Source organism: Nanorana parkeri, unplaced genomic scaffold (genome assembly GCF_000935625.1).
Source record: "Nanorana parkeri isolate BGI_ZX_2015 unplaced genomic scaffold, ASM93562v1 scaffold12, whole genome shotgun sequence".
NCBI classification, from domain to species: Eukaryota; Metazoa; Chordata; class Amphibia; order Anura; family Dicroglossidae; genus Nanorana; species Nanorana parkeri.
The window spans coordinates 3931580-3949802 of NW_017306280.1; the positions used below are offsets into that span (position 1 = coordinate 3931580).

The 18223-nt window shown below is 42.3% G+C and overlaps 1 protein-coding gene across 1 annotated transcript; it reads right to left on the minus strand.

Annotated features, from left to right (window-relative positions):
- Positions 1-7646: 7646 nt before the first annotated feature.
- LOC108786745 lies at positions 7647-14440 on the minus strand. Its single transcript, XM_018556105.1, has 3 exons — positions 14351-14440; positions 11839-11921; positions 7647-7887 (listed from the first exon to the last, which is right to left on the minus strand). Exons 1-3 carry the CDS (start codon positions 14438-14440, stop codon positions 7647-7649), a joined length of 414 nt encoding a protein of 137 aa, XP_018411607.1.
- Between the last annotated feature and the right edge of the window lie 3783 nt (positions 14441-18223).

Below are 18223 nucleotides of genomic sequence, written 5' to 3' on the forward strand. Positions count from 1 at the left end.
CTATCGGATGCCTGTGTGTGGGACGTGCTGCTGGGCTGCTGGACTGCTGGGCTGGGTTGCAATGACTCGGGACAACGTGACCCGAGTCATTGCGGTGAGTTGATATATGCACCACACGCCGTTCAACTTGCCTCCATTTTCATGTGCACCTCTTTTGTTTTTTGTTTTTATTTCTCCCTCCACCCCTGATATTGATCACATTACGGAGGGATAAATATCTACGAAACTGCTTCTCGGGCAGCATTTAACCTGCATGCCCCAGCCCATTTAACCCCTGCCATACCCTCACCTATTCAACCCTAAAGGCAGTTGCGCCTCAGACTTTGTTTTTTCTGTTTTGTAGTCTACGTCTGGCTGTCGAAATTAGTTGACAGTTATTATGTCTATTGTCAGAGTCGGGTGTTGCTGTTCAATTTTCAGATGAAGCAATTATCAGTACTATTTGATAATGTTAGCACTTCCAGCCTTATTAAATGGTGCCCCTAAATTGTCAGTCGTTGGAGTTGGGTTGTCAGAATTGGTGTGTCATAGTCAACTTGTCTATCTCGGTTGTCCATCAGATGTCGCAGTTTTTTTTGTCCTTTTTTTTTTAGATAATGCCGTTATTATTGCAAATCACTAATGTTAGCATCTCCCCGCCTTATAAAATGGCACTCAAAATTGACAGTTGTTGGACCCTGGCTGTCAGAATCTGGTATTTGGGATGAGGTTCTCAAGAGTTGGGTTGCCAGAGCCATGTGGAGTCATGTTGTTAGTTGGTTGCCAAAGTCAGGTTTGCAGAGTTGGGTTGTCAAAGATTGGTTGTGGACAACCTGACTCTGACAACCTGACTCTGACAACCTGACTCTGACAACCTGACTCTGACAACCTGACTCTGACGGTTGTTCTAGTCCAGTTGTCAGTTTTTATAGTCCGGTTCTCTGTCAGAGTCCAGTGATGGTTTATAGGTATCAGTCAGTTGCCAGTCAGGTATTTGCTTTTTTATTTTCAGGTGATGCAGTTATCGGCACTGCCAAATAATGTTAACACCTCCCAGTCTTATTGAGTGGTACCCATAAATGGCTGTGATAATCAGCTCTGAGGACTGACTGCTGACAAGTTGATCGTGGTTTAATGTACAGTATTATGCCATTGACCATAGTTTGCTGGATTCTTGACTGCACATTGAAGGAGCTATGTTCTAAAATGGACACTACATATGATAGCACTCAGGCCCAAGCAGCCAATCACCAGGCCCAAACACTGTTGCGTAAGGGGCCCATTCACATCATCACCCAACACTTAAACTTAAACTGGCTGGGATTTTACAGCAGAAAGGCTGTGCAGGAGCGTGGCTCAGTATATATAAATGCTGGTAAGTCAATTGGCTCGTGTCTAAATAGGCACCTGTATATATGCATGTGAGAAAGGCACCTTAGCTTGTAAGCTCCCCGAGGGCAGGAACTGATGTGACTGTGCACTATGTAAAGCACTGCATAAATTGTCGGCACTATATACATACCTGTAATAAATAAATGTCTGGGGAGGGAGGATAATATCTGGAAACAAAGGAATTGAGAAAAGTGACAGTATGGCAAAAATTACACTAAAATATTGTGAAAAGACAAATGCATGCCTAAACAAATCTAAATAAACATGGTGATATTGCCACTGGCATACAGTGGGCCAAATTACTGGACAAAAATGCCGAACCCAATACAACTGATCCAATTGGATCTTATAATAAGTGCGCTAACCCAAAGCAATTAATCGGCGATCCTATTTCACTAATCTACACACTGGTTGCTATGGGTAACTGCTTACTGTCCGTGCTCTTTGCTCACTTTATTGTCTAAGACAGTTGCACAGGGTCAAGTGAATGACTGCAGTTGCGCATTATTAAATGCTCCGTCTCTTTAGTGCCTCCACAATTCTCCAAACACAGAAGGGAGTTTCTTTACGACTCCTCAGAGTCTCATCCATTGGATCCGATTTGTTCCTCTCAGAATACAATATATCAAGGACTGAATTTTTAACATCACAAACGACCGTGACGTGTCAGGGGGCTGAAGATCACCCTGCAAGAGTCTTCATCTTTATAGGTAAAGAACCGCTTAATATATGAGTATGTCACTATAGGTGACAGGCAGTGACATATGTGTTTCACTGCTTGAGTGAAAAATGGCCGGACAAAGTTGTCCACACGGGACTGCGCAAATGATCTGCAGCTCAGTAGAAAATTTAATTTAACCCCTTCGCTGATGACATTGATTGATTGCATGTTTGGCATTGATGGTGTACAGCAGCGCTAGTCACGGTCATCTAACAGCAATGTTATTCTGTGATATATGCAGTGATAAAACATTCATATGCATACATAGGATTTCCTGTAAGTGGTAGTAAGACTTACGAGGTGGAGAGAATGAGTCTCCATAGTCTCACCATTTCCTAACAAAGACGAGGTTGGTTCTTTAAACAAAATGAACATAAAGTAAAAGTACCCTCCAGGTGAAATAAAAAACTAAAGTATACCTATGCCCAGGACATATTTTTTTTGTTTTGGATAGAATGGAGAAATGTTAGAACCCCTGTCAGGTTTTACTGAAATTCACGAGTCCATGGAGATTTCCCCATTTCTGTTCTGGGGCAACCTTTTACTAGACAGGAAGTGATAGAAAATCTGAAACATGAAAACAGACAACAATAAAAAGATCAAACTGCAATCTTTGCAGTTTGGCTGTCCTTGCTGGAATTACTATTGACCAGTTGGTCTTTTCACCTTTGAATACAGTCCTGATGAAGGGGGAAACTGTAGCCTCCGAAATGTGTTGGCTGTCTACTGGAAGACAATGGCAAAGTTCAGAGTTTCTGCAGTAGTATGTATAGAAATGTGAATTCTCTACTCGCCAAGAGGTTTTGGTGTGTGGCGATGTCAGCGGCGATGGAGATCTTGTGGTGGTTTGCAGGTGTAGAAGTGTTTCAAGTCCTGATACGTGAGGTTGGCTGTTCAGGTGGAGGTGTTTGATGGACGAGATCAAGGTCAAGATCATACTACTGCAGAAACTCTGAACTTTGCCATTGTCTTCTTTCCACATTGGTTTTCGACCAGGATTCCGCGCAAGGATCAAGACAACACCTTGTGACGCCCTTCTAGTCCCAAAACGTGACTCCACAACCATGCCAACAGAAGTGTCCCATCACCACACCACCCATCACATCTAAGTGCTCAACATCCCCTTTCACCACCCCACATATACACATCCTCATTTACTCATCATTCCCCATCCACACACCTGGCACCAGACTGTTGCGCTCCTGCCCTCTACTTTTTCCTGTGCTGGTAGAATCACAAAGTGACAATGAAAGGGGAAAAATAAAAGGGAAAATTAACCTAAAAAAGAAAACGAATATATCCACCACATATAAGGACTGTAAACTTTAAAGAGTGCAATTATCCTATGAAGAAAATTCAACTATCTGCTTATAGTCCCTTTTTATATGGTAGCCTAAAGCTGTCCTTCCCTCCCACACAAAACACAGCGGGACCTCCTGACCAGGTGTTGCTTACATTACTTGGTTGACTAGAGTCTGTTAAGTGAAGTGTTGGCAATAGGGTAGTACTATATTTCTTTATCTTCCATTGAGGGACTCGGGATTGGATCTTGGAGAGTAGGCTTATACTGTTGCCTACAGGAGGTTCGGATGCTGGCAAAATGAAAAATGTTAAACCAGCCCTTATTTTATCCCTGTGTAAGGGTAAATGCCTTTTCAATTCTGTTTTTGATCGAGTAATACCTGCAACCTCTGGTGGTCGGAGTGTACAACTCTCTTAGCTTAGAAGGTCTGTAGATGAAGTGAAACAACCCCACTTTTCTCTTCTACAGCGGTACCTCTGTTCACAGTCTTTATCCCATTCTGGCAGCAAATGTCGAGGCTATAAATCCTCAATATCATCTGCTCAGCACTTTGTATAAACATACACCCCCACATCCTTTATGGGAGACTGGTGTTCTGCTATATCACTTATTATCATTTGTTTGCTTTTAATCTCCTTCTTTTTTTTTTTTTATGCTCAGGATTGCTCAATCCTAAAACGTAGATCAAACCCCTTCATTTCACTTCTCTTTTGGCAGTCTTGCACCCCATTGTTTTTTTTCCCAGAATTCACTACACATTATGTACCCTGATTTATAGGATTCCTACCCTGATGGAAATCCTTAATTGAGTAAGTCATCCTACCATCCATTACTTGGAAAATTGGGCAGAGCTAGCGCTGCCCAATTTGTTTATATTTAGCCGGCATCTGTTAGAATGTCATTCTGCAGCGGGAGTTTGTCGCGTGCGGACAAGTTGGTGGGACATCAGGGTTTTTAACATTTATTTTTTTTTATTCTGCAGAGTTGTCGTTGTGGACAATGCTGAACGTCGTGATTGACCTTAGGATTAACTTCGGCTCAGCCCGATTCAGAGCATGTTCGGCTGACCGAAGGCAGCCGATGTACTGATGATTTTAGCCAATGTATGGCTGAAATCTGCCGTAGAGAGCCGAAGTGAATAGCCGAATGCTGTTCGGCTCAGTTCACTTCGGCTTGGTTATTCACTCGGCTGCCTTCGGCAGCTTAGTGAATAGCCCTCATAGAGTCCTTTTACCTGAGGGTTTCTCCTTTTCTTTGCAAGGAAACTTCCATTCCTACTTCTTCTGCACCTCCTTGGTGGGTCAGTAGACAAAACTTTATTTTGTCTGACAATAAACTTTCCCTTAATGGGACATTGTATGTCTATGGGCCTTTGTTAGACCTGCTCATTAGAAAACACTTCTTCAAGTTACCTTTCACACTTCTTATTCCTAGTGTTCATAAGGGGATGCCTAAACCTAACTCCACTGTGGTGGATTCTACCCCAGGCCAAAACCTACTGATTCCTCCAATCATATAAACTGGTTAGGCAGGTTTTAATGTGGCTATCACATTTTTGCAACAGTTTTAGGTATGAAGCCACAGGATTCTTATTATCCTGCTGTTCCATTTTAATTATTGCACATAGATGTATCATATTCATACCCATCTCCTTTATAGATGACCTATCTAGTAACATAAGCCAGGTATTATGGAACGCACTCTCCCTGACGTCATGGCGCATGGGTGCCTACGGCTATTTTTCTATTTGCTTTATTGACATACCTTGTCTGTCCTAGCCTCTCTTCCCTGAAGGCAAGGGTTTGGTTGACAGCCTTAACCCCTTCATGACTGAGGCCCTTTTTTCAATTTTTGCACCCATACCCCAGGAGTTGTTTTCATTGACCAACTTATCTGTTGGTCTGAGTTACTTCCAATTGGTAAGTTGACGTTTCTTCGCCAGCAGGCTGTGCTGCAGTTAAAATTTGCCACTACAGATCTGTCTGTGAAAAACCTGGAAAATGCATTAGAAGGGAGACTCCACCATATTACTATTTTCTACATATAAGGAGGTCTTTAAGGCAAATATCTATATTATATAAGTAGACAAGCAAAGAAGGTGCTCAATCCTTTAACCTGGATTAGCTGGGTGGGTGTGAACCCAGCATCACAGGTAAGAGGGGACCAAAAAGCAAGAATGTGGTTATTTTGTGTTAACGGATTATATAAGTGTCCATTTTACCTACTACAGTATTTTTAGGAGGCCCTTTCACCTAGAAAGTCAGGGATCAGATGTCACCTAATGTCTGGCTGTTGCTACTGTGTCAACTGTTTGACTACATGTATCCTCTCCCAGCTTCAGAATGAGGATAATGGTATAAAAACAAAGGCCTTAAAAGAGAACTATGGGGTAACCTTTTTCATAGTTTTTTTTTCTAGGGACATGGGAGGATATATACTAACCTCCTCCCGGGACCCAAAGCTCACTATATAGTGAGCTATTGCTTGCCATATACTGAGAGCGCCGCAGCCGGGACGGATCCTGACAATACTGTCGAGATCCACCCAGCTGGCTGATTGACAGCGGTCTCTGCCTATCTAGAGGAAGAGCCAGCTGTGCCTGCCCCCTCCCCGTTCGTTCCTCCAGTCAGCGCTGTAGGATCGGAGATGATGGAGAAGTGAGCGAGCGACGGTATGCGTTCGCTCACTTCCCGATCTATTGAGCCGGCGTGTGACAGTTTCATGCTAAGGCATCCTAGCAGTTATAGCTACAAGAAAATGTTATTGTTACCATTGTTGCTCTTATTATTTGGGTGTGTGTTATAATTTACTATTCGGAGACTTAGTTTGTGTCCCATAAGATGTTCAGCTGAATTTATGGTACAATTTTCTTCCTCTACTGTAGTTATTATAGAAGCGGTGATTTCGCACTTATAGTTGTAATATTTATAGACTTTTAGAAATGTACCAAATTCTAGATTGATTTTTATTAATTATTGAATCTTGTTAAAGCTGTATTTCCTAATAATAATTGTTTATAAACACATAAAATAGAATAATACCCGATTATAGACCCCAAATGGGCTATATTACCAATATAATAAAATACAGTACAAGCGGTGTATTGAAATCAATTTAATTTTTTACAATTAAAAAAATGCAATCACTGTAGGAACTGTCATTTTAAATATATATATATATATAGTGTTTGATAGTGTTGATCTGAAATTTAATACATGATTTGTCCATTGTTTCTTCTATAGAAATGCAATCATCTTCATTCTCATGGACTATGACAACCTTCTTGCAGTAATTTTCCTACAGTACAGTCATCTGTTTACATTTAATAAATGTGGCAGTATAAGGTGGTTAAATATATAAGTTTTGATTGGAATATTTAATTTGTGATTGTTTTAAGAACAAAACCATACATAGCTTACAAATCCATCTAACTGTACAGTAGACCAGCCTCCTCAGGTGTGTCAACATTTTGTGGTAGTGGGACTGTAATGTGAAGAGGGGACAATGAAGACTGATGTGAAGGGGGGCTCCCGATGTGAAAGGGGGCTCCCGATGTGAAAGGGGGGGCTACTGATGCATAGGGTGACTGTGATGTGAAGAGGGGACAATCAAGACTGATGTGAGGGGAGGCTACTGATGCAAAGGGTGACTGTGATGTGAAGGGGGGGATCTTAATGTGAAAGGGGAAATCCACTTTATTTGTTTTTCATGGGGTTTCCCTTGCAAATCTATGACATTTTAGACTGGGGTGCCTCGAGATTTTTCATACTTTTTAAGGGTGCCATGGCTAAAAAAAGATTGAGAAGCGCTGCAGTAGAGCTATAGTCTTAACATACCAGCCTGCTAAATTCCCTAAATAGAACCATTTGGGTCAATGGCATCTGGTTAACAGCAGTTTGAGATGCATCTTGGATAATTTTGAATTCATGGACAGGTGCATTTGACCTAAGTTGACCTGCTGGAAGCTGCTTTTGCATTGCAATAGAAAGCATAAAATGCAAAACCCGTCTGATGTGAACAAAAACCCATCGACACAGTCTCTAAAACTGTTAACTCACAATAGCTAGCTTGCATTCCAGGACCTGACACTTTAAAGAAAAAATGTTTTGTCCCTGTCCCCATCACTGGCCATACACTATACAATCTGCACTACACCTGTATATACACATACTTATACCTACACCAAAACTCAGATACTTGACAATGATTATGATGGCATTTCAGAGACTGCCAGTCCCCGCTGGAAAGACGTTAATCCTGGTGGAGGCGCCTCACGGTGTCCAATTCTTTTTGCATACCGAAGAGCGTGTCGTCCTGATCAAGTGGTCCTAAACATTTCACAATTTCGATAGAGAACTGTTGAACTGTTAAGAACCACTGAGCCAGGCAGACAATAATTAAGTGCGAGTACAAGTTCCAGGAGACTCTGGGAGGAGGCCATCCCCGCCCTCCTGTGTAATGTGGACGAGCAGCATTCAGATCCCAGACACACCTAGGACAGAACAGATCATGTTAGTAATAAACACTGATTTAATTACACCTTAGACAACAAGGGCAGAGAAGTCTTGTCTCAGCCTTCTGATCGCTCACTGAAGACCTGAGCCTCCTTAAATCAACCTAAACCTGGAATTTAAGTAGTGGGTGACAAGTGGAGGACTCGAGTCAACTTCTAAATATCTCTGGGACTCCAGAGAATCTCCATATTATAGACCTGTTGCTGCTTCCTACTGCACCAGAGGGAGTCTCACTCTTACTGCTGCATTCTCTTACAAAGTAATCCAACAGGTAGAATAAAAAAAAAAATTGTGGGTGGACATTTTACATTCTAGGATAAAATTTAAGGTAAGAATTATGTGACTACTAGCAAATTAAAAGGGTTAGTCATGTCAAAATGTACAATTTTGTTTAAATATATGTGGGCTTGCTGAATCACGATCTCCACACTGCTTTTATTTTCACACCAGTTTGGTAGTGTGAATATGAGTGTCCTAATCCGCAAAATGTTTAAGGGCAAATCCACCCAAAACTTGTGCTTAGGTTTTTGTATTTTGGCAGATGCTGGTAAACTGAAACACAGCTGCCACCTTAAATGGGGGCACATGCTCTGCAACTTGGTTCTAAGCTCTGCCCACTTTCTGTGAACATCAGGAGGTCCTCTTTACACGTGGCTGCTCTTTGGAACTCACACTGGCAGTGCAGCTCTGTCACTTGCACTTCCCTAAAGAGTTGGTGCCAAAGTAAATGAACTTGCATTGCTAAAACAATGTTGGGGATTACTGAAAATGTTTTCCAGCTCACCCCTTCAGTGACTGACGTACATGAATAGCACAGCTCTTATAACTTATTGAATCCACGTAAGACACCTAGTGACCCCATTTAGCTATAGTTCCTGTATGATTTAAATATATCAATAAAATGAGAGGAAATTACGGCCCTGGGCCTCCGTCCCCCAATTAGTTTTTTTAATTTGTTTGGAAAAGTTAAGTAAGGAACTTAACATGTTTCCATTGGCACTGACTCTACCTTTTGCTCTTGTGTCTTTGGCTCCAGTTTTCGTTCATTAGCCCCATTGAATTTATAACAGATAAGCTACTACAGAGGTTCATGAACCACCCTGGTCTTCCCATAATTCATTGTTTTGTTCTGTGCATCTTCTCACCAAGGTGCAGATTATTTAGCCAATGCACCCACCACAGACATTGATGGTTTTAGGTTATTTTATCTTCAGGACTCCATTTACAAAATATACCCAGCAGAGTTCCCAGGTCAGCCATCTGCCATGGCCATCACAAGGGATCCCTCCTTTGGATGTTGTAATTTTATTTCACATGGTATAAAATTATAAAAATAGCTCCTCCTACTTTAGTAGCAGGAAGGAGGAGCTGGGGATGGAAGGGAACAGATAAATCATGCTGCTTGGCTCACTCTGAGATATTTAATGACCTGTATCCCCATGACAATCAGGCAATCAGTGACCTTTTTAGAAGACAGGGAGACCAAAGGCAGCCTCTGTTCTTGTTTAATTTAATCGGCAGTTCAACAGAGTGTAAATACAAAATGCATTTTAAGATGTGAGAGCGCTCGGGAACTTTGAAAATTGTAATGGGAGTTAAAGAAAAAAAAATAAGCACCAAACTAATTCATTGTATACTCATTGTCATTGCTATAGCTTACTTATTATCTCCTTATCTTTAAATGGCATGCAGCATGTTGTAAGAGTAAACAGACCCTGTTATATATTAGAATACTGTGATCTTTCTGTACTGCAGACATTGACAGCAACTACTACTAAAGGCCCAACAAAAGCGCACTTTGACACAAAGTGATTTACTAATTACATCAAATAAAATGCTTCCACCAAGTCTGTTTCTGTTGCCATTTGATGTCCCAATGTAAAACTACATTTATTCTACGTGCAGTTATTTTTCATAGTTATCTGCATGGCTTTGAGCTTCTAAAGCCTTGCAATTGCTTGCCATAAGGAAGGTGTCAAAATTAGCTGTTTTTTTCCACTGCTGGTTTCCAGCAGTAGTGTGGATGTAAAAAAAGGGAATCCATGCAGAAGTACCTTACAATCTGATCTGCAAAATGCTTCTAATCTACAGCATATGGGACAGAACACTTACAGAGGCTGCACGTAGACTCATGGTAAGGGTTCCTAACCCATGCTTTTCTGGTTCTGCCACCATTGGACTGCCCTTGGAAGCAGTGGAATTGTACTAGACCAGTGGTGGCGAACCTTGGCACTCCAGCTGTGCCAAAACTACAAATCCCAACATGCATCTGCCTCCGGGAGTTATGTCTGTGGCTGTCAGAGCCTTGCAATGCCACATGGGACTTGTAGTTCCAAAACAGCTGGAGTGTCAAGGTTCGCCACCACTGTACTAGACCTTGCTTGTGATAGTTTGTAGATGTCTAACTCACTGCTTCCTGCCCCTTTCAGTTATTGGGTCACCAGAAGAATGGAAAACAAAATACTGTACTAATTATTTTGCAGTTAGAATATCTTGCCCATTGAACATAGCTACCCTAGTCAAGTGGCTTGCATGCCTACTTTAATTTTAATGTAACCCATTACTCCACCGCAATATACATTTTTAGTTGACCATATTCATTGTCACACATTGGTTGAGTACTCATGGCTGCTACTTGAACCATTCTCTGTCCGAATGTTTTTTTTAACTTTATAGTGTACATGGTCATTACAATATATTTAGCATGCTAAATACAGGTGACCAAAGCTACCAGTTTTTATCACATAAAAGGGCCTTATACTGATAACATTGTTAAAATGTATACTACCCAATTAGCTGACCCGTTTCAAATCAGATGTAATCATTAATAGTAATCACATGCAGTATCCTCCATTGGCAAAAATTGAAGAACATTTAGATTGGATACTTTCCTAATAGCAATATATTAAACCCTTGTTGACTGTTTTCTTCTTAGCAATTCATCACATGTCATGCTATGACATTCAGCACTTCTAGAGTATGTCTTACAATGCTCTTCGCAAAATCGCCAGGAATAATTACTGATACGCTTGTTTCTACTGAAATACCTGCAAAACATGACTTGTAAGTGTCCCCTAAAGACTTCTCAGATCACTCAGCTCAGCAGGATTTCCCAAAGCCTACCTCTAAAGTACCACCTAGGATAAATACCTACATGCATTTTTTTTTGTAGCTCTGCTGTGCATTGCACTTGGCTAGCATGGAAACAATAAATGGGTATTATGCATTTTTAGAGAAGCCCACCTTGCCAAGTATAACATGTCCTATTGTCTTTTGAAGTTTCACATTAGCTAAAGGTTAGTGCATTCCTAAGAGAAATGTTAAAAGCCTATGGAACTTCCAATAAATGACATCAAATGGTTACTGTAATAATCCATGCCCGACAATGTTTAGAGGTTGTGCAGGATTACTGACAAGGAGGAAATGCATAACCACAAAAAATAGATAAGTGCCTGCAGGTACCAACACAATAGGTTGTCAATTATTTTTTCCCGTTGGGGGCAGGTAGGTGTCTGCCGGCTGACCGTTTTTATATGAAGAGGCAACAACATTAGACAGTCCATATTTTGTATGGAGAGTACCCAGGCTTCAACCATGGACCTTTTGAAGAGAGTACCCATGCTTCGCTTATGAGCCTGTGCAAAAGAGTACCTGAAAAAAACATTTGGATTATACTCATAGTTCATCAATGAGCCTGTGCACACAGTACCCAAGCTTCCCCCACAAGCCTGTGCAAAGTGTACCAATGAGCCTGTGCAGAGAGAGAGTACCTGGGCTTCCTCCATAAGCTTGTGCAAGGGGTCCTTACCCTAACTCAGTGGAGTTGGAATGCATGCATTGAGGTACTGAATAGGGTACAGCACCTGCATAGATCACATAAGTTGTCAAGGTCATAAGGATACATTCTCAGCTAAGCTTCTATTACTCACCTGTGTGCCAAGCTTCTCTGCTGCAGAATGAGCGTTTCTGAGCTTGACAAGAACAAGGACACTCCTTTTATATATGTAACTATCTGCTACCAAGCCATACCTATACAATCACAGAGGAATGCAACCCTCGCCTGACATGACCAGTTTTTCCAGGCTATTTTTTTTTTTTCAGGGTGTTTAACAACCATCTGAAGACTGAGCCAAACGTCAGAAGGCACAGTCAAACCTGTTTCAGGCAGCCAGTGAACTTTCTTCCTTAGAAAAAAAAAAAAGAATTTGCTCAACAGGTTTTTTGAAGAAGCTGGAGGTGGCTTAGAATGGGAGTGAGTGACTCCACCCAGGTGTAACTCTCTGACTAGCTATTAACTCTACAGTAAAGGGCCTGTGATTTTATTGTGCAAGCCTCTTGGATGTGTCGATGGGTTGAAGCAGGCAAGAAAGGTTTATCAATGAATCATGGCGTATGTCAGATGGGTGCTACTGTTGTCCTAAATATAATTAAGGTTAACACCTATAAACGTACGCTGTGATTTCCATGCAAAATGTATTTATTATGTTTTATGTTTATGTAATGCCAACGTAAAGTAGCAAATTAGAAAGTACATAGATCCTGCTATGTCCTGTCACACAATTACAAGCACACATACATTCTAGATCAGTTCAAAATTGAACTGCATATATAATGCAGTCTGTCCCTAGCTTCACCACAGTAGTTTTGGGGTTTTTCGCCTCCCCCTCCTGTTACTTGGTTTTTTTACTTTTTTTAAAATTTGATTTCTAGCTGATTTAGCTGGTCAGTGTCTCAAAGTAGTTTTAAACTCTCAATTTTGTTTTTCAGTAATAATTCCAGATCAAGCAAATATACAATATACATTGCACAGCAAAGTATTACTTTACATTTGCCCAAGCACTTACACTTCTGTTTCCCCATACAGCTGGCTCCAACTCTTTCAGCTCAGCTTCCCTGAACTGCCTGTTGAGTATACTATCCCAAGTGACAGCACAGTCTCCAGCAGCTGTTCACCTACTAGCTTGGAGAAGAAGGGAGGAGGGGAATGGACCTGATAGCTGTCTCTGCGTTTGTGAAGATGCACACAATTTACTAGCGCACAGAAGGGTGGCTCCATAGGACCCTGCAAGGGAAAGCAGACACCCTATAACGAGAAATCAGGGTCAGTGTTTAGGGGACCAGCTGATTCTACAGGAAGCTAAAACTTTTAAATATAAAAAGGCAGCATCCATTGTAAGTGATGTCATCAGCATAGGAAATCACTTAAAAACCTTTTGACGTCATATTACTTTAAACTGTAGATAGCCAGGCAACTAGCAATTTCATAAGGAAGTCAGCCATGGCAGTATTTATATATTTCTCTCAGTACAGGCTTCCTTTGAATTGTTAGCACTCGTTGTGAAGCATTGCAGACCTGGGTTTCTTCCCATCAGGGACATTGGCTGCATGGTGTTCATGGTTCCTGGTCTTTGAGGAGAGTTCCCCTTGCCTCTTGCCTTTTGTTTTGTCTGAGACCAGTCACCTAGACGGGAATTGAGAGGAAATCTGGCCAAAGGAGATTTATGCATTACTATATATGTCCATAGTTTGGAACGTGGAAAGTTTAGTGTTGGGAATCCACTTTACAGAGGTACCTTAAAGTGACACTAAACTCAGGAGTTCAATCTTAAAAATAAATTCAAGTACCTTTAAAGGAGAACTATGGGGTCAGTGTTTTTCCCCATAGTTCTCCTTAGGGTAACGGGAGGACACAAACTAGCGTCCTCCCGTTACCCTAAGCTACAGCTCGCGGTATACTGAGACGCCGGAGCGGATCCCGGCGTAGATGACGGGATCCGCCCAGCTGCGTGAGTGACAGCTGGCTCTGCCTATCTAGAGACAGAGCCAGCTGTACCCGCCCCCTCCCCGTCCGTTCCGCCAGTCAGCGCTGGCAGATCGGAGCGGGGAGAGGGGAATCCAGCCCCTCCCCCTGTCACGGCAGAGAGCCGTGGCAGGATCGAGAGCCGAGCGAACCCGGTATGTGTTCGCTCACCTCCCGATCTACTGAGCCGACCTGTGGCAGTCTCATTGTCACAGGTCGGCTAGAACTATGAGGTGAGTGAAAAGCACTTACCTCATAGTTCTACTTTAACTATTAACAAAAAGGGTATCTTATTTGTGTATCACTCACTCCTATGATGGACTGCAATTTCAAGTTTAGTTTACTAATTTGTGTTGAAATTTTAGTCTGTCACGGGAGCGAGCTTGGAGCGGTGACTACTTTACAACACACACAGGGACCATAGGGAATAAAGTAGTCACTCTCCAGAAGGAAGGACGGTGTCCACACCAATTCAGAGATGATTTAAGGATCTACAGCCGATTGATACACAAATAAGATACAGCATTGTAAATAGTTGGGGTATTTTAATGCATTTTTAAGATATAACTCCTGAGTTTTGTGCGCCGTTTTTGCAAATATATGCAACCTAAATCTGTCCAAGTCCAGGAACTGTCCAACACCTCTGCATGAGAGTTCTTGGCTTGATGGCAGCTTCCTTCAAAGCTGTCCCATTTTTCTCTCCGGACCCCTACAACACAACATTCTGTCATTTTTGGACAAATTGGTTCAGTCTCTTGGAAAACAGATTCACCTGACAACGAGGGCAAGGTGGACTTGGGCATCAGAGGAATCTCATCTCCTGGCCAACGTTCTGGAGCTCTGAGTGCTTTGGTTGTCCCTAAAAGGCTGGACACCCCAACTGGAAGCTCATTCCATCAGGATCCAGTTGGACAACACCACAGTTGGTGGCGTACATCAACCATCAGGGAAGAACCAGAAACAGGTGGCGGCAAGAGAGGTAAAAAGCATTCTAGCCTGGGAAGAACTCTGCGTTCCTCCCCTGTCTGTTCACACTCCAGGCATGGACAGCTGGCAGGCCAACTACCTCAGTCAGCAGTACCTGGATTCAGGGTAATAGGCCAGGAGACACAGGTAAAAGGACCTGTGTCTCCTGGCTTCCAGGTTCAACAACAAACTGGACAGGTTTGTCTCCAGAAATAGAGATCCAGTGGATGTTCTGGTGGCTCTGTGGTATCAGTACAGCCTGACCTATGCCTTTCCTTTTCTCAAACTCCTTCCTCATTTACTTTGCAGGTTCAAGATGGAGGGCATTCCAGTGATTCTCATAGTTCTGGATGTGGTACTCCGACTAAAACAGACTTGTGCAAGGCCTCCAATGGGCTTTTCCATGACCAGTGGCTTTAATTACATGGCTGTTGAAGCCCAGGTCATGAGAGACAGGGGCCTCAAATATTTGGTCATTCCCATGCTGTTTTAGAGTTAAGAAATCTACCTCCTGCAAGGTCTAGGAGGCCTCATTTCCACAAGGTCCTATTAGTGTTTTTGTTACTTTTGCCCATTCCTCAGTTGGACTGCTTTTTGGATGTTACAATTGTTTCTGAATAACTGAATCTTACTGAACAAGAAAGTAAACAAGGTTTTTGTATTTACTTTGTAAAATTGGGGGGGAATTCTGGTTCACACCTAGGCAGCATCCTTTTTGTGTGTTTGCACGCGTGTGTTAAGAGTGCGGTTATTTGCACTGTGTGTACATTTTGACGTGCGTTTTGACTGGCAACTTATGAAACATTGCGGGCAATTAATGAACGCATGTTTAAACGCGCATGAAAATGTGCAACATGCTTTTGCAGCGTGTTTTGGGGCATTTCCATTGAAGTCTATGGGGCAAAAATACGTAGTTAACTGCCTTATGAAGCTCATTGTACCTTTTTGGGCGTTTGGCGTTTTCCTGATGGCGTTTTTTGTTTCTCAGGTGTGAACAGGGACCATTGGAAATGATGGCATTTCTTGTGTTGAGCATTTAAAAGAACTTTTTCAACTGCTGAAAAACACCTAGGTGTGAACCAGGCCTAAATGGGTCCAACATGGTTGCTCCAAAAATACTATTTTTGTAACAATGTTCTAATGCTGGGTAAATGAGTGACCTGATCTGAGCTGTTTGTGACTTTCCTGAATCAGAACACAGCAGGGAGATGTCTTCACCGAATATAAAATGTTTATTCATATGAAACTTAGGATGCCTTGGATGCCTTGGTGGGTGTATCGCAAACACACCCTGGGTTAAAGCTAACACGCCTAGGATACATGATGAAACAGTCTAAGCATTCAAAGCCCTTAACCACTGAGGACATGTGGTTATCTCAATGCATCTCCACCCCAGAAGACCTCACATCAGGCCATAGAAAACTAAGATTGAAAGATATTCTGTAAAGTTACTTGTATTTTGTAATTTTTTTACTAGAGTCTCTGATACATTTCACTACCAGGGTTTGTACAAAACTATCTTCTGCCAATGCATGAAAGATCTAGTGAGATGAACTTTAAGCTTTATAAGCCCAGTCACACCATATCCAGTGCGTCACGGTGCAGTTCGCGCCCGGAACGCACTGGATCGCATAGATCAAGTCGGGAAGCATTCTGGGGTAGGAGGGGGTGCGTCGGTGCCATTCATGTCAATGGCACAGCAGACACACACGCAGACACACACACACACACACACACACACACACCCTCCCCCGCACTGGAACGTGAGGTACAGGAATGCCCTCCGCTCAAGTACAGTGCGATCTGAAAAAAATGCTGAATGCACTATTTTTTAAGATGGCACTACATTGGAACGGAGAGAGCATTCCTGTACCTCGTGTTCCAGTGCGGGTGATCGCACTGCGGGCAGGGGGCATGTCTGCTGTGCCATTGACATGTATGGTGACATGCCCCCTCCCGCCCCAGAACGCTTCCCGGCTTGATCTATGTGATCCAGTGCGTTACGGGCGCGAACTGCACTAGGACGCACTGGAACTGGTGTGACTGGGCCCTTAAGCCATACCTCCCAAATGTCCCTCATGTAGAATCAAACTCCTTTCCTCCTCTGTTGTCTCTCTTTTTGGTCTGATGTTCAGATATTTATGAAAAGTTACTATTTATCTACCAAAAGTGTTTATCTGCCCTAAAAAACCTTTATCCCATCTCTTAATTATCTTGTTTGTTATTTTGAAAAGCTAATATACAGGTAAAATTGTGGAAAAAAAATTGTGGGTTGACCCGATAATTTTTTAAATAAAGTGTGTGTGTGTGTGTGTGTGTGTGTGTGTGTGTGTGTGTGTGTGTGTGTGTGTTCTCTCTCTATGCATCAGTTTGCAACCCTTCCATAGAGATCTTTCACTATGATCAGAGTCGCTGGTTGGTCACCAGAAAAACTGCAGCCAAACAGGAAATGGTTGTTTTACCACATGGCCTCAAGCTGTTTTTTGGGGAAACTAGAAGGTGAGAGTAGACAAGCATCCCTGATGGATCCAATCCTAACGGCTCTGTTACAGATTATATATTTATTCCCCCCCCATTGTACGGCTCTCCATACCTTGAAGGGACTGTTACTGGTTTGAATTTGGATCTTTGTCTTTTGCTACTTGAACTGACCATCTGTTGGGTCTGTATATATTTCTAGTGCCCAACCTGTGGCCTCCAGTAGCCATTGTTCAGTGTTTACCCTGTCTAGGCGCTTACTCAGGCCAGTAAAGGAAAATCATTAATTAGACTGGTTTGGTTTATTTCTTTCAAACCTCTGTACCTTTTATTTGTTTCTCCGTTTATGTTTTTATTATACATTTTTAATGGATTTTGCTTAGAAGAATATTATAAATGGTGGCAGTCAGTGTTAAGAGGGCTTATAGGAAGCAAAATGTGCATTGATTTGTAAATAGGATTGTCATTGGAGGGATCTCTAGCTGTACCTAAACTGTCCGTACACTGTAAAGCTGGCTGTACATCTATAGTTTATGTGCAGATCTTCTATGGTCAGATGGAAAAAGTGCAACATGTTCCTCCATCTTTGCCACACTGTGTGGATGGCAGAATCTCTGACTGGGCCAAGCTTCAGTATCCTGCTAGTCGGCCCCGCTGGCTCTCAAAACACCTGAACTATCTGATTAGATGCCGGCATTGTTTAGGTATTTTGAGAGCCAGTGGGGCCGACTAGCAAGATACTGAAGCTTGGCCCAGTGGGAGATTCCTCCATCCACACATTTTAGTGTGGAATGAGGAATCTGTTGCACTTTTTCCATCTGACCATAGAAAATCTGCACATAAATTTCAAGCTAGCCATACACCTATAGATTAACAGCGTGGATGGATGAATCTCCTACCGGGCTGTTGTATTCTGACAGTGACAGGTGTGCTGATGTCAGAATACCTGAACAGTAACTGCAGCTAATATAGCGGATTCCTCCATCCAGACTTTGCCTCATTTTGGTGCTAGTGGTTTTGTGCTAAGCGGTTCAGACACACAGTGGACAGTCTTGCTGCAACAGGTGACC

Coding starts and splice junctions, on each gene's coding strand:
- LOC108786745 (XM_018556105.1), bottom strand. CDS start 14,440: ATGACAGAATGTTGTGTTGTAGGGGTCCGGAGAGAAAAATGGGACAGC. Junction 11,922..14,350: donor CCAAGAACTCTCATGCAGAG/GTGTTGGACAGT, acceptor GCTTGGTAGCAG/ATAGTTACATATATAAAAGG. Junction 7,888..11,838: donor CAGAGAAGCTTGGCACACAG/GTGAGTAATAGA, acceptor GTTCTGTCCTAG/GTGTGTCTGGGATCTGAATG.